Source organism: Prionailurus viverrinus, chromosome A1 (assembly GCF_022837055.1).
Source record: "Prionailurus viverrinus isolate Anna chromosome A1, UM_Priviv_1.0, whole genome shotgun sequence".
In the NCBI taxonomy this organism is placed as follows: domain Eukaryota; kingdom Metazoa; phylum Chordata; class Mammalia; order Carnivora; family Felidae; genus Prionailurus; species Prionailurus viverrinus.
Window position 1 is genome coordinate 117932792 of NC_062561.1, and position 14018 is coordinate 117946809.

The following is a 14018-nucleotide window of genomic DNA, read 5'->3' on the forward strand; positions in this document are numbered from 1 at the left end:
GCTTGCTCTGAGCCTGGAGCCTGCTTCAGATTCTGTGTCTCCTGTCTCTGCCCCTCCTCTGCTTGTGCTCTGTCTCTCAAAAATAAATAAATGTAAAAAAAAAATTAATAATAGTGAGAGTAGGCATCTTTGCTTTGTTCTTGATATAAGGGGGGGAATTTAATCTTTCACTCTTAAGTATCATGTTTACTGTAGGTTTGTGTGGATTCTTTCTGTTGAGCTGAGGAATATCTCCTCTGTTCCTAGTTTTCTGAATTTTTAAAAAAATAATGAATAGATGTTGAATTTTTTTTCATCCTTTTTCTGTACCATTGTATATGATTGCATAATTTTTCTTCTTTAGCTTGTTGATAGGGTGAATAATATTAATTATTTTTCAAATAGTGAATAGTCTTGCATCCCTGGAATAAGCTCCAGGGTTGGTTATGGTATATACTTCTTTTTACATGTTGCTGAATTCCATTTACTAATATTTTATTCAGGATTTTGTATTTATATTTATGTGGGATATTGATTTGTAGTTTTTTTGTGTGCTGCCTTTGTCTAGCTTTGACATCAGCAAAATTGGCTTCATAAAATGAATTAGAAAGGGTCTTCTCCTCTTCTGTTTTCTGAAATAGATTGTGTAGAATTGGTGTTAGCTTTTCTTTAAAAATTTGAAAGAATTCTGCAGTGAAACCATCTGGACCTGGAGATTTCTTTTGGGGAATTTTTAAACTATGTATTCAATTTGTCTGCTAGCTATAGGACTATTTAGATTATCCATTTCATATTGGGTGAGTATTCTAGTGACTTTTGTTTTTAGCATTTTGTTTGTAGCAATTGGTCCATTTTATTTAAATTGTTGAGTTTAGGGGTGCCTGGGTGGCTCAGTTAAGCATCTGACTCTTGATTTTGGTTCAGATTGTGATCCCAGGGTTGTGGGATCGAGCCCTATGTCAGGCTGCATGAGCATGAATCCTGCCAGGGATATTCTCTCTCTCTCTCTGTCTCTCTGTCTCTCTCTGCCTCTTTCTGCCTCTTTCATAAATAAATAAATAAATAGATAAATGAAAAATAAGTTGTTGCATTTACATGCATACAGTTGTTCATAATATTGCCTTATATTCCTTTTACATGCATACAGTTGTTCATAATATTCCCTTATATTCCTTTTAATGTCTGTGGGGTCTATAGTGATACTCTGTTTCACTGTAGATATAGGATTGTTCATATTGTTAGAGTTTGTCAGTTTATTGATTTACTAATTTTATTAGTTTTCAAAGTACTAGCTTTTAGTGACATTGATTTTTTTCTATTTTTATTTTTAGTTTTACTGATTTATATATCTTTTTAAATAGTTAAATTGGGGTATAATTTATGTATAATGAACTTAACCCATTTTCAGGTGGAGTTAGACAAGTTTTAATAAATTTATTCAGTTGTGCAACCATCCCCACTATCCAGTTTTAGAACATTTTCTTCATCCCAAAGATTTCCTTGGTGTCTGTTTACAGTCAGTTTCCATCCGCAGCCCCAGGCAACCATTGGCCAATTTTCAGTCTCTATAGTTTTTTTCTTTTGTAGAAATTTCACATAAATATAGTTAGACAATATGTAGTTTTTATGTTGGCTTCTTTCACTTGGCACAGTGTTGCTGACATTCATCCATGTAGCATGTATCAGCCCTTAATTGCTTTTACTGTTGAATAGTATTTTGTTGTATGGCTACACCATATTTTGTTTATATAGGTGTCCATTGATAGACATTTGAGTTTCTTCCAGTTTTTGACTATTATGAAAAACGATGAACATTTGCTGCAAGTATTTGTATGAATATATCTTTTAATTTCTCCTAGGTGTATATCTAGGAGTTCAATTTCATTGATATATGGCCTTGTATTTATTAAAATTTCTTTGCTTCTGCTTGCTTTTGCAAAGCAAAAATTTTGCAAAAATTTTAAATTTTGCTCCTTTTTTCTAGTTTCTTGAGGTAGGAACATAGTTTATTGATTTGAAAACTTTTATCTTTAGTGCTATACATTTCCCTGTTAGAACTGCTTTAGTTGCATCCCACAAATTTTGATAAGCGTATTTTCATTTTTGTTCAGTTCAGTATATTGTTAAATTTCCTTCATGACTTGTAGACCCATGGATTACTTAGAACTGTGTTGTTTTATTTCCAAGTGTTTGGAGATTTTCCTGCTTTCTGTTACTGATTTTCAGTTTAATTCCATACATATTCTCGCGGGATCTCAAAAGGACATAAGGTAGGATCATAGTTTCTTGGAATTCTTTGTAAGTCTGGCTTGGTTTTGTGGACATAGTTTCTGGGTTCAGGCTCAGCATCTTTACCTTCATTTTGGCTGCTAGGTGTCCTAGATTCCCCGAGCCTTTCCTGCAAGTTTGGGTTACCCCTGCCTTCTAAATAATCAATTTTTTAAAGTTTATTTATTTATTTTGAGAGGGAGAGAGAAAACATGTGGAAAGGGCAGAGAGAGAGGCAGAGAGAGAGAGTCCCAAGCAGACTTTGCAGTGTCAACACAGAGCCCAGTGTGGGGCTTGAACTCATGAACTGTGAGGTCATGACCTGAGCCAAAATCAAGAGTTGGATGTTTAACTGACTGAGCCACCCAGGATCCCCTATAATCAATTATTTTTTAAAGAAACGAGAAAGTGAGAAGAAAAGTTTTTCATATGTAATGTACATTTTTATCTTTGTGTCACTTATTTTTTTACGTAGTCCAAATTTCCATCAGGTGTCAGTTTCCTTCCGACTGAAGAACTTTTTTTAATGTTTCTTGTAACTTTCAGAGTAAATCTTCTGGTTACATATTTTCTTGTTTGTTGTTTGTCTGAAAAAGATCTTTCTTTCACCTTCATTTTTGAAAGATACTTTTGCTGGATATAGAATTCTAGACTGACAGTTTTCTTTTAGTTTCTAATAAGAAGTCTACAGTCATTTTTGTTGCTTTGTTTTTACTGTTTTTTCCCCCTCTGGCTGCTTCTAAATTTTTCTTTTTATTTATGATTTTCAGAAATTTGATAATGATGACCTTAGTGTATTTTTCTTGGTGTTTTATCCTTCTTGGGACTCATTGAGGTTCTTGAGTCTGTCAATGTATAGTTTTCTTTAAATTTAGAAAGTTTTGGGCTGTATTCAAATATTATTACACACACATACACAATTATAAAACTTCAATTTTATTTGTGTTAGACCAATTGACATTTTCCCACAGGTTGCTGAAGCTGTGTTTCTATTTTTTCATTATTTTCAGTTTGTTTTGCTATGTTTTCAAGTTCATTGATCTTCTTTATGTCTAGGCTGCTGTTAATACCATCTAGTGAAGTTTTCATTTCATATACAGTATTTTTCACTTCCAGAAATTTCATTTCATTTTTTCATTTCTCTCCATTTTTCTCAGTAGCTTCATGTTTTCCTTTAAATCCTTGAGAGCATTTACAGTAGCTTTTTAAATTCATTGTCTGCTAATTTAATTACTTTTGTCATTTCTAGTGATGATTTTCTTCCTGGTTTTAAGTCACAGTTTGCTGATTGTTTGCATACCTAGTAATGTTTTTATTGGATGGCAGACTTTGTAAATGCTACATTGTTGAGTGTTTGTGTTTGTTGTTTTTCTTTAAAAAGTATTGAAATGTGGTGTGCCTGGGTGACTCAGTTGGTTAAGCATCCAACTCTTGGTTTTAGCTCAAATCATGATCTTATGGTTCATGAGATCAAGCCCTGAGTTGGAATCCACTATGACAGCATGGAGCCTGCTTGGGATACTCTCTCTTCCTCTTTCTCTATCCCTCCCCTGCTTGTGCACTTATGCACACTCTCTTCTCTCTCAAAATAAATAAAGAAACAAACTTAAAAAAATAAAATGCTACTTTAAAAAAGTATTGAAATTTGTTTTTTGGAAGGCAGTTAAGTTATTTGCAGATCTGGTTGATTTTTCCAAGGCTTGTTTTAAAATTTTGTTAGAAAAGATTTATAGAAACCTTTGCATTGGGCTAATTAGCCCTACTACTAAGTCGCGATCTTTTTTGGAGTGTTTGTCAAGATTTTTATATTCTGGATGAATGGAATCCAAATATTTCCCATCCCTATGTGAGCTCCAGAAAAATTTCAGCTAATAGGTCCCTTGTTCTTTGCTCAGCTTCAGGATAATTGTCATTCTGTACATGCTCAGATTATAGTTCATCCAGAGACTCACGGGATCCTTATCCAGACTTCTGGAGTTCTTTACATAGCTCTGTTCTCTGTTCCACAATTTTTAGCTTCCTCAGTATTCCTAAATGCTAATTTTTATTCCTCAACTCAGCAAGATCACTATATTATTCTTGGATTTCCCCTTTTTTGCCCCATGGTCTGAAAATTGCCTCCAGGAAAAACATGAGAGATCCTAGGATTCAACTTATTTGTTTCCTTTCTCTTAGTCTTCCACTCCTTTTAAGCCAATGTCTGAAAGCATTTTTCCACATATTTTCATCAGTGTCTAAGTTTTTTATAATGATATGGCTAGTTTCACATGATCAGAAACAAAAATTTTCACTTTGGTTTTTGTACTAACATGCTATATCCTGTAAATCATTCTATATGAATTTATAGAGGTCATTTTTTATAGTTTTCTAAAACTCCATTATATGTGTACATATCATAGTATGTTCAACCAATCTCTAGTATGCAGTTTAGGTAGTTTCTAATCTTTTTGCATTTACAAATTATTTAAAAATAATGCTGTAATGAATAATCTGGTACATATGTATTTTAAGAATTTTTGAAGTGTATATTCAGGGTAAATTCCTAAAAGTGTGATTACTGGGCCATAGGGTAAATGCATATGTAGGTTTGTTAGATATAACTGTTTTCCTCCATATAGGTTGTACTCTTTTGCTTTCCTACCAGTAGATGAGGATGCTTATTTTCCCACAACCTCCACAACAGAGTATGTCATCAAGATTTTTAATTTTTGCCAATCTGATCATTTAAAAAATCTCAGAGTAGTTTTGATTAGAGTTTCTTTCATTCTGATTGAATTTAAGGATCTTTTCACATTTTTACAAAAGTTTTATTTATTTTTGAGAGAGGGAGAGGGAGTGGGTTTTGAGAGGGAGGGGCAGAGAGAGAGGGAGACAGAGAATCCCAAGCAGACTTAACACTGTCAGCACAGAGCCTGACGCAGGGCTCAAACTCATGAACTGTGAGATCATGACCTGACTTGAAACCAAGAGTCGGATGCCCAACCCACTGAGCCCCCACATGCCCCTTTTTACATGTTTAAGAGCCTGTTTATCTCTCTTAAAAATTGTTCATGTCTTATGTTCATTTTTCTGTATGATTTTTTAGTGTCTTGTCCTAAAATTTTAAAGTTATTTATATATTTAGAGATATTAGCCTTTTGCCCAAGATATAAGTTACAAATATTTTTTTCCCAGTATGTCATTTGCCTTTCAGTTTTGTCTAGGGTATTTTTTGCATTGCAGTCTTTTTTCCTTTTTATTTTTATGTAATGAAATTAATTAGTCTTTTCTTAAATTGCATTTAGGTTTTGAGTCATAGTTAGAAAGAAACCCTTGCCCCACACTGAGGTTATAGAAAATTCATCCATTTTCTTCTAATACTTGTATGATTTTTTGGTTTTTACATTTAGATTCCTGATCTGTATGGGTTTTATTCTTGTGTGTGCTGAGTAATGGATCTAATTTTTATTTTTTTTTTCAAACGGCTGTCCAGTTGTCTCAGTACTGTTTATTAAACACTTTCATCTTTGGGGCACCTGGGTGGCTTAGTCCGTTGGGCATCTGACTTCAGCTCGTGTCATGATCTCACCGTTTGTGAGTTCGAGCCTCGCATTGGGCTCTGTGCTGACAGCTCGGAGACTGGAACCTGCTTTGGATTCTGTGTCTCCTACTCTGTCTGTCCCTTCCCTGCTCACGTTCTCTATCTCAAAAATAAAATAAGTGTTTTTAAAAAAACCTTCATCTTTGTCTCAGTATTTTGAGATAGTATCTTTATTGTATACTAAACTTCTGCATTGATAGAAGGCTTAAAGATCAGAAAGCCACACTTCTTTCTCACTCAAAGTTAATATATTTTGAAGCAAATTACTTCATTTAGAAAAAAACAGCTCAATCACACAAGGCTACCCATTTGTTGAGAACTGATAATAATTTAGGTAAAAATGTAATAGTGTGCTGGGGAAAAATTGAACAGATTCTAAGGAGAATTTAGGTGTCTTGGAAGATTTTCAAGTGGGCTATTGATAATTTTTGCGGGTAGTTTCCTGGCACATTTGAGTTTATGATCTATTAAACAATAAGAGTACTAATGCAATCAAGACTAGAAGAGAATAGCACTCAAATGGGAAAAGAGGTAAATCTTTTTTTCTTAAACTTTTGATCTCAGAAATCACTGATTATCATTGTAGTTTTAAAATACTTTGGCGAGATAATTTCTTCTTGTCTGAGGGGAGATAGAATGGAGGTTTTATAAAACTTCAGATTTATAGATCTTTTTCAAATCAAAGTATGCAGAATATTTTTTCACATAAATAAACTTGAGATAAATATTAAGGCTAAACTCTTCAGCTTATTCACCAAATCCTTGAATCACCCACCTGTCTAAATTATGATACATGTTTGATTAACCTATCGGTTATCTGTTTTTATACCAGTTCTCTTCACATGCTCCCTTAATTTGACTTTTGACCTTTGACCTCAGAATGTTCTTCAAATAGTCAAATGACATTAAATTGAAAGATTACTAGATGATATTTAGAATTTTAAGGGGGTAATACATTTTTTAACAGTTTCATGAGCAAGATTTTCTGATATTACTGATCCTCTGAGAATGAATAATATTAGGTAGTTACCCGGTATTTAAAAATGATATTAGGATATATTTATGGAGACCTTCCTCTGTGCCAGGCAAGGGCAGCTTCATGAGCGTGTAATCTGTGCGATCACATGGGTCCCCTTTTTAGGAGGGCCCTGAGATAGGGCCCAGGGCTAATTCTCTGCTCTTACCATCTTGCCATTCTTAAGTTTTAAATAAGGAAGCTCCCATTCTCATTTTTCATTGGCCTTAAAAATTAAGTAGCCAATCATAATGATATTTAAGGTATTTGACTCAGGTAGTGGCAGTAGAAAGGGAAAGTAATTTGATAGATTCAGAATACATTTTGGAAGTAGTAAACATTGGCATGTACTGGTAATTAATGTGGGAATGTAGAAAAAGATGTTAAGAATGACTTGGGAATTTTTTTTTTAAAGATCTTATTTTCAAGTAATCTCTGCACCCCACATGGGCTGAAGCTCACACCTCCGAGATCAAGAATTGCATGCTCTACACACCCAGGTGCCCTGACTTGGGAATTTTTGAGTCAGTGGTTGCCTGAGGCTGGGAGTAGGAGCAAGAATTGATTGCAGACAGGATTAGGGCATTTGGGGGTGATGGGAATATACTAAAACTGGATTGTGATGTTGGTTGCATAACTATAAATTACTGAAAATCATTGTCTAGATGATCTAGATGTCTAGATGAACGCTATGGTAAATATAAAGCTGTTAAAATATTAACAGATTGAGATGCCTGTGGTTATGTCAAGGAGTGCTGTTATTATTCCCATTTTACAGATAAACAAACTGAAAGAGAAGTGAAAAATAAGAGCTTCATGGTTACATAGTTACTAAGTATAATATCCAGTATTGGAACTCAAGTCTTTTTGACACTAAGGCTTCACTCTTGACAACTATAACATAATCACTTTCTATTTTAAAATTATTTTTGTTGTATCTCATTGATCAGAGGCTCTCTTGAAATTATAGAACAGAAAGGAAAGAGGAAAGAGACTGGAAAATTGTGTTGACCCTTTAACACTGCTGCTTTCATTTCCCCTTAATATAGGTGGCACAGCAAGGCATCCTGTTTGTTTTTTTTTTTTCTTGCGTGAGTTGTATTACCACACCTTATTTGGCTCTTTAGCAAATTATTCAAGTCATTAGGTTACCAAATAGTTTCATTAGGCCCACTGGTAGCTTGAAAGAGTGACTGTATCTTCCAAAAATGCTTACTTCTAGGGAAAGTGGATGCATGTAATTGACCATATGTAATCCTTGCTGCATTTCATGATTAGTAGGCCATTGGCATGAAGATTGCTATATATATTTTTTAATGTTTATTTTTGAGGCAGAGAGAGAGCATGAACGGGGGAGGGTCAGAGAGAGAGGGAGACACAGAATCTGAAGCAGGCTCCAGGCTCTGAGCTGTCAGCACAGAGCCCGACACGGGGCTCGAACTCACGGACCATGAGATCATGACCTGAGCTGGAGTCGGACGCTTAACCGACTGAGCCACCCAGGCGCCCCGAAGATTGCTATATTAATAAGCATTAAATGTAGAGAGATTTGGTCAAAAGGTACAAACTTTCACTTAAAGATGAATATGTTCTAGGACTCTAGTATACAGAAAGGTGACTCTAGTTAACAGTACTGTAGTATATTCTTGAAATTTGCTGACAGAGGGTATCTTAATCATTCTCACCACATATGTGGACACACACACGTACAACGGTAATAAACAGGGGTAATGGATATGTTAACTATATTGTGCTAATTATTTCACAATATAGTAAATTATCATGTTTACACCTTAAACTTATACAATTATATTTATCAATTATACTTTAATAAAGCGGGGGGGGGAGGGGGAAGCATTTAAGTGCCTACTGTGCTAGGTGCCAGGGATATAAATGATCATCAAAACAGGCATAGTCTCTGACCTCCTGTAGTGTAGTGTAGTGTACCTTCTGTAGTGGAAGAAGCAGACATTATACTTAAACAAAACATAATTCTAAAATATTAAATTGTGCTAGACTCAACAAAGGAAAATACAAGGTGCTCTTAGAGCACATAACAAAGAATCCTGGTTTTAACTGGGGTCTAATGGAAGACCTCTATCGTGAAATAACATTTAAAGTGAGTCCTGAAAGAGTTGTAGAAATTAGCGAAGCAAAGGGAGGGAAGGGTAAGCAGCTTTCCTAAGAGAGGAGTAGTCTTTCTAAAAGCCTTGGGGCACAAAAAAGCTTGGCTGATGACTATGTTATATAATGGAGTATGTAGAGAAGGAGAAGGCATGAGAATTTGGATACTGTGCAAAGGATTTGGAATTTTATTTCAAGAGTAGTGAGATGCTGCTGAGGAGTTTTCAGCTGGATAATTGTATCATCTAATTAAAATTGTAAGAAGATCTTTTGGCCACTGTGGAGCATGGATCCAAGAGGATTCTGCTGGCTTCTGAAGAAATCTTAAGAATTAACTATGGGCCTTATTATAAATGGGAAAACCATTTCAACTTTTAAAAACCAGTTTTCAAAAGCCATGTTGTAATTAAGTTATTGTGAATGAGAAAAATGATTGGTAAATCAGTCTATCTCTGAAGAAACTGCAAATCAGTGTTTCTCAAACCCTAAGGCACATTCAAATCACACAGGTATTTTGTTAAATTATAATTTAGTCAAGGTAGAGAATTTCTGCATTTCTAACAAGCTCCTAGGTGATGCCTATGCCATTGGTTCTTGGCTTATACTTTAGTAGCAAGTGACTAGGCCATATTCTGTCTTCTAAATATATTCTATGGAATATATTCTGTCTTTGAATGCCTGTCAACCTTCTTGGTGGTCTGGTCTGTTGTAAAACTATTTAAAACTAAGGGTTTTAAGAGAGAAAGTTTGGAGGACATGGAGAATCAGGTCAAATATGGTTTTTATCTCTTCAGTAAATACCCTCTATACTGTATACTTCTTATCTACTTAATATGTCTGCCTATCCCTTTCAGGGTTCAGTTACACTTCAGAAAGGTTTATATGCACTCAAAGTGATGTCCAAGACAAGTATACAGAAACAGTATGAGGCTCTAAAACTTGGCATCTCGTATTTAATGGGGTAATTTGGATCAGTAATTTGGGCTTACTGTATGCCAGACATTTTACCTGCCGTATTCATTTAATAGGGTGGGAACTCAGAAACACTTTTAGGGTAGTTTCTTGCCCAGGGATGTGTTAGCTCTGACTTATTTCATACCTAACTCTCTTATTCATTATCCTAATAAGTGCTATTTGGTTTGTTTCATGAGTTTTAATCCTAAATGTAGAAAACTCTTCAAGGCTCCTTATTTTTTGGGTTAAAGGCTGTGTATTTCTCTAAAGAGTTTATGGAGCGTTGCTGCTATATCTTAGTCATTTTATAAAGGTCCCAGGTGATAAACAGGCCTAGATTTTTTTCTTTTTGAAGGGGGAATGGGTATTATCCTTCTTTAGCAATGCAACTTCTCTTTGTGGCATATTAATACAAGATCTTGGGAAGTGGATTGGCCATGTAAAGGGAAGCATTTGAAATTATGCTTTATGATTGAGATTATGTTTGTTAGGAAAGATGGGGTAGGGAGTTGTCACATTGCTCCCTGGTTCTTAAGAAATGAGAACTAAACAACATCCAGTTTTAAAAGAAATCTAAATTTTGAATTCCATAAAACTGTTAAACCAGATAGTGGTTCCTATTGATTCTCTTTACTGAGAAACAGAATTGTACAGTCTCATTTGGTAAGAGAGAACGCTGAAATTATTAACATTTCCACAGAAATGATAAATGCTCCCTTACATATAGAGTCCAACTGGATAGGCTCTATGCAGCCCTCCAACAAAGCATATTTGTGTTTTTCCAGATGGTGTTGTGTCATTCTGGGTTTGTTTGACCCTCTCTTCTTGGGATTACAGACAGCGGTTTAAAAAAAATGTGTAATAGGCCTTGGTTTGGTTTGAAAACCTACAAAACAGCCATCTTCATGGATCTGCAGTTGGCTTTTCAGGCCAGGGTAGGTTGCCTGGCCCTGGGTAGGTAACTGCCAAGGCCCTTTGGCCCTAAACTCAGGAAAGAAGCAAAAGGAAAGTGAAGTTCCTGGCGGTAGCGTTTGTCCCGCTCAGCCCGGCGCTAGCGCATTCTTCGTGCAGTTATTGGCTGGGACTCTGCGTGCCGCTGTCGGCCAATGAAGACGCTGGAGATCTGGCCCTGGCCCGTCCCCTCTTGGTGCCCCGGGATGAGGCAGAGACTGAACAGCCGGTGAGCAAATCAACGGCATCGAGAAAGCCATGTCCGACTCCGTGCCTAGCGCTCAAGCGCTAACCCGCTGAAAGTTTCTCAGTGAAAAAGCCGGAAAGATCTGGACTCTGCTGAGAGGAACTGCCTTTGAGTGAGATGGTCCCAGAGGCCTGGAGGAGCGGACTGGTAAGCATCGGGAGAGTAGTGGGAGTTTTGTTTCTGCTTGGTGCCTTGCACAAGGCTTCTGCCGTCGTTCGCTATGAGATTCTGGAGGAAAGAGAGAAAGGTTTTGTGGTGGGCAACGTGGTCACGGACCTTGGTTTGGATCTCAGCAGCCTGTCAGCACGCAGGCTACGGGTGTTGTCTGGAGCTAGCCGAAGATTCTTTGAGGTGAATCGGGAGACTGGAGAGATGTTCGTGAACGACCGCCTGGATCGGGAGGAGCTTTGTGGGACAGTGCCCTCCTGCACTGTAACTCTGGAGCTGGTGGTGGAGACCCCACTAGAGCTGTTAAGGGCGGAAGTGGTGATCCAGGATATCAATGACAACAATCCCACATTCCCTACCCGGGAAATGAAATTGGAGATTAGCGAGGCCGTGGCGCCAGGCACGCGCTTTCCGCTGGAGAGCGCGCATGATCCCGATGTAGGAAGCAACTCTTTACAAACCTATGAGCTGAGCCTAAATGAGTACTTTGCGCTTCGCGTTCAGACGCGAGAGGACGGCACTAAGTACGCGGAGTTGGTGCTGGAGCGCGCCCTTGATTGGGAGCGAGAGCCAAGTCTCCAGGTGGTACTGACGGCTTTGGATGGAGGCACCCCAGCTCGCTCCGCCACCCTTCCCATTCGCATCACCGTGCTGGACGCGAATGACAATGCACCCGCCTTCAATCAGTCTTTATACCGTGCGCGAGTCCTGGAGGATGCGCCGCCGGGTACTGTCGTGGTGCGAGTTCATGCAACTGATTTGGATGAAGGCCCCAATGGTGAAATCATTTACTCTTTTGGCAGCCACAACCGCGCCGGTGTACGAGACCTATTCTCCTTAGACCTTGTAAGTGGGGTGCTGACAATCAGAGGTCGCCTCGACTTTGAAGACACAAAACTCCACGAGATTTACATACAGGCCAAAGACAAAGGCGCCAATCCCGAAGGAGCACATTGCAAAGTTTTGGTAGAGGTTGTGGACGTGAATGACAATGCCCCAGAGATTACAGTCACCTCTGTGTACAGCCCAGTTCCCGAGGATGCCCCTCTTGGAACTGTCATTGCTTTGCTCAGTGTGATTGATCTGGATGCTGGGGAGAATGGATTGGTATCTTGTGAGGTGCCACCAGGTCTCCCCTTTAGCCTCACTTCTTCCCTCAAGAATTACTTTACTTTGAAAACCAGCGCAGCCCTGGATCGTGAGACTGTCCCAGAATACAACCTCAGCATCACTGCTCGAGATGCTGGAACTCCTTCCCTCTCAGCCCTTACAATCGTGCAGGTACGAGTGTCTGACATCAATGACAACCCTCCACAGTCTTCCCAGTCCTCCTATGCTGTTTATGTTGAGGAAAATAACATCCCCGGGGTTCCAATACTAAATCTAAGTGTCTGGGACCCTGATGCCCCACAGAATGCTCGCCTTTCCTTCTTTCTCTTGGAACAAGAAGCTGAAACTGGGCTAGTGGGCCACTATTTCACGATAAATCGTGACACTGGCATCGTGTCATCTGTAGTGCCCCTGGACTATGAAGATCGGCGAGAATTTGAAATAACAGTTCATGTCAGCGATGGGGGCACTCCAGTCCTGACCACCAACATTAGCGTGAACATATTTGTCACTGATCGCAATGACAATGCCCCCCAGGTCTTATACCCCCGGCCTGGCCGGAGCTCAATGGAGATGCTGCCCAGAGGTACTGCTGCTGGCTATGTGGTCACTCGGGTGGTAGGCTGGGACCCGGATGCCGGGCACAATGCCTGGCTCTCCTACAGCCTCTTAGGAGCTTCCAACCAGAGCCTTTTTGCTGTGGGGCTTCACACGGGTCAAGTCAGCACTTCCCGCCCAGTTCAGGACACAGATGTGCCCAGGCAGACTCTTATGGTCTTGATCAAAGACAATGGGGAGCCATCACTGTCCACCACGGCAACCCTGACTGTGTCAGTAACCGAGGAATCTCCTGAAGCCCGGGCTGAATTCCCCTCTGGCTCTGCCCCTCGGGAGCAGAATAAAAATCTCACCTTTTATCTACTCCTCTCTCTAATCCTGGTTTCTGTGGGGTTTGCAGTCACAGTATTGGGAGTGATCATATTCAAAGTTTACAAGTGGAAACAGTCGAGGGATCTGTACAGAGCTCCTGTGAGCTCCCTGTACCGAACACCAGGGTCCTCTCTGCATGCAGACGCTGTGAGGGGAGGTCTGATGCCACCGCACCTTTACCATCAGGTGTACCTCACCACCGACTCACGCCGCAGCGACCCACTGTTGAAGAAACCTGGTGCTGCCAGCCCACTGGCCAGCCGCCAGAACACACTGCGGAGCTGTGATCCAGTGTTCTATAGGCAAGTGTTGGGTGCAGAGAGCTCCCCTCCAGGACAGGTAAGGGTTAGCATCCCAGAATGATATTAATGCTTTTTGATGCTTGGACCATGTTCAGAAAGGGATGGAGCTGTTGTTTTAGTGATGAAGATGTTTTCCTAATGATGCATCTACTTTTTCACCTTGCCCTGTGTAGATCAAACATCATGCGTTTGTGAAGGGGATGGCGTGGCTAGAGTGTGGTTTGTGGTCCCACATGGTGTAGAATTAACTGACTCCTGTGTGGCCCCAATTCACACCTTCAGCACTCACTTGCCATCACAACTAACCAATCTTGCTAAGAGGCCATTAAATTATAACCCAAGATCTCAGCCATCACAGCTTAGTTTGGTGTCATTTGCAATGACAGCAAG

At 39.0% G+C, this 14018-nt stretch overlaps 1 protein-coding gene across 19 annotated transcripts in view; it reads left to right on the forward strand.

Annotated features, from left to right (window-relative positions):
* The window catches only part of LOC125166778 (protocadherin gamma-C4), a 170476-nt gene that overhangs the window by 124945 nt on the left and 31513 nt on the right, over positions 1 to 14018 (forward strand). Inside the window, exon 1 of one of the 19 annotated variants that reach the window (XM_047860828.1) lies at positions 11065 to 13665. The exons of 16 other annotated variants lie outside the window; for them this stretch is intronic. In XM_047860828.1, coding sequence (XP_047716784.1) covers positions 11236 to 13665 — 2430 coding nt within the window. In that variant the 5' untranslated portion in view covers positions 11065 to 11235. Of the gene's footprint in view, positions 1 to 11064; positions 13666 to 14018 lie in introns of those variants that run through there. 2 more of the 19 variants (XM_047860928.1, XM_047860930.1) reach the window with 2 other exon arrangements.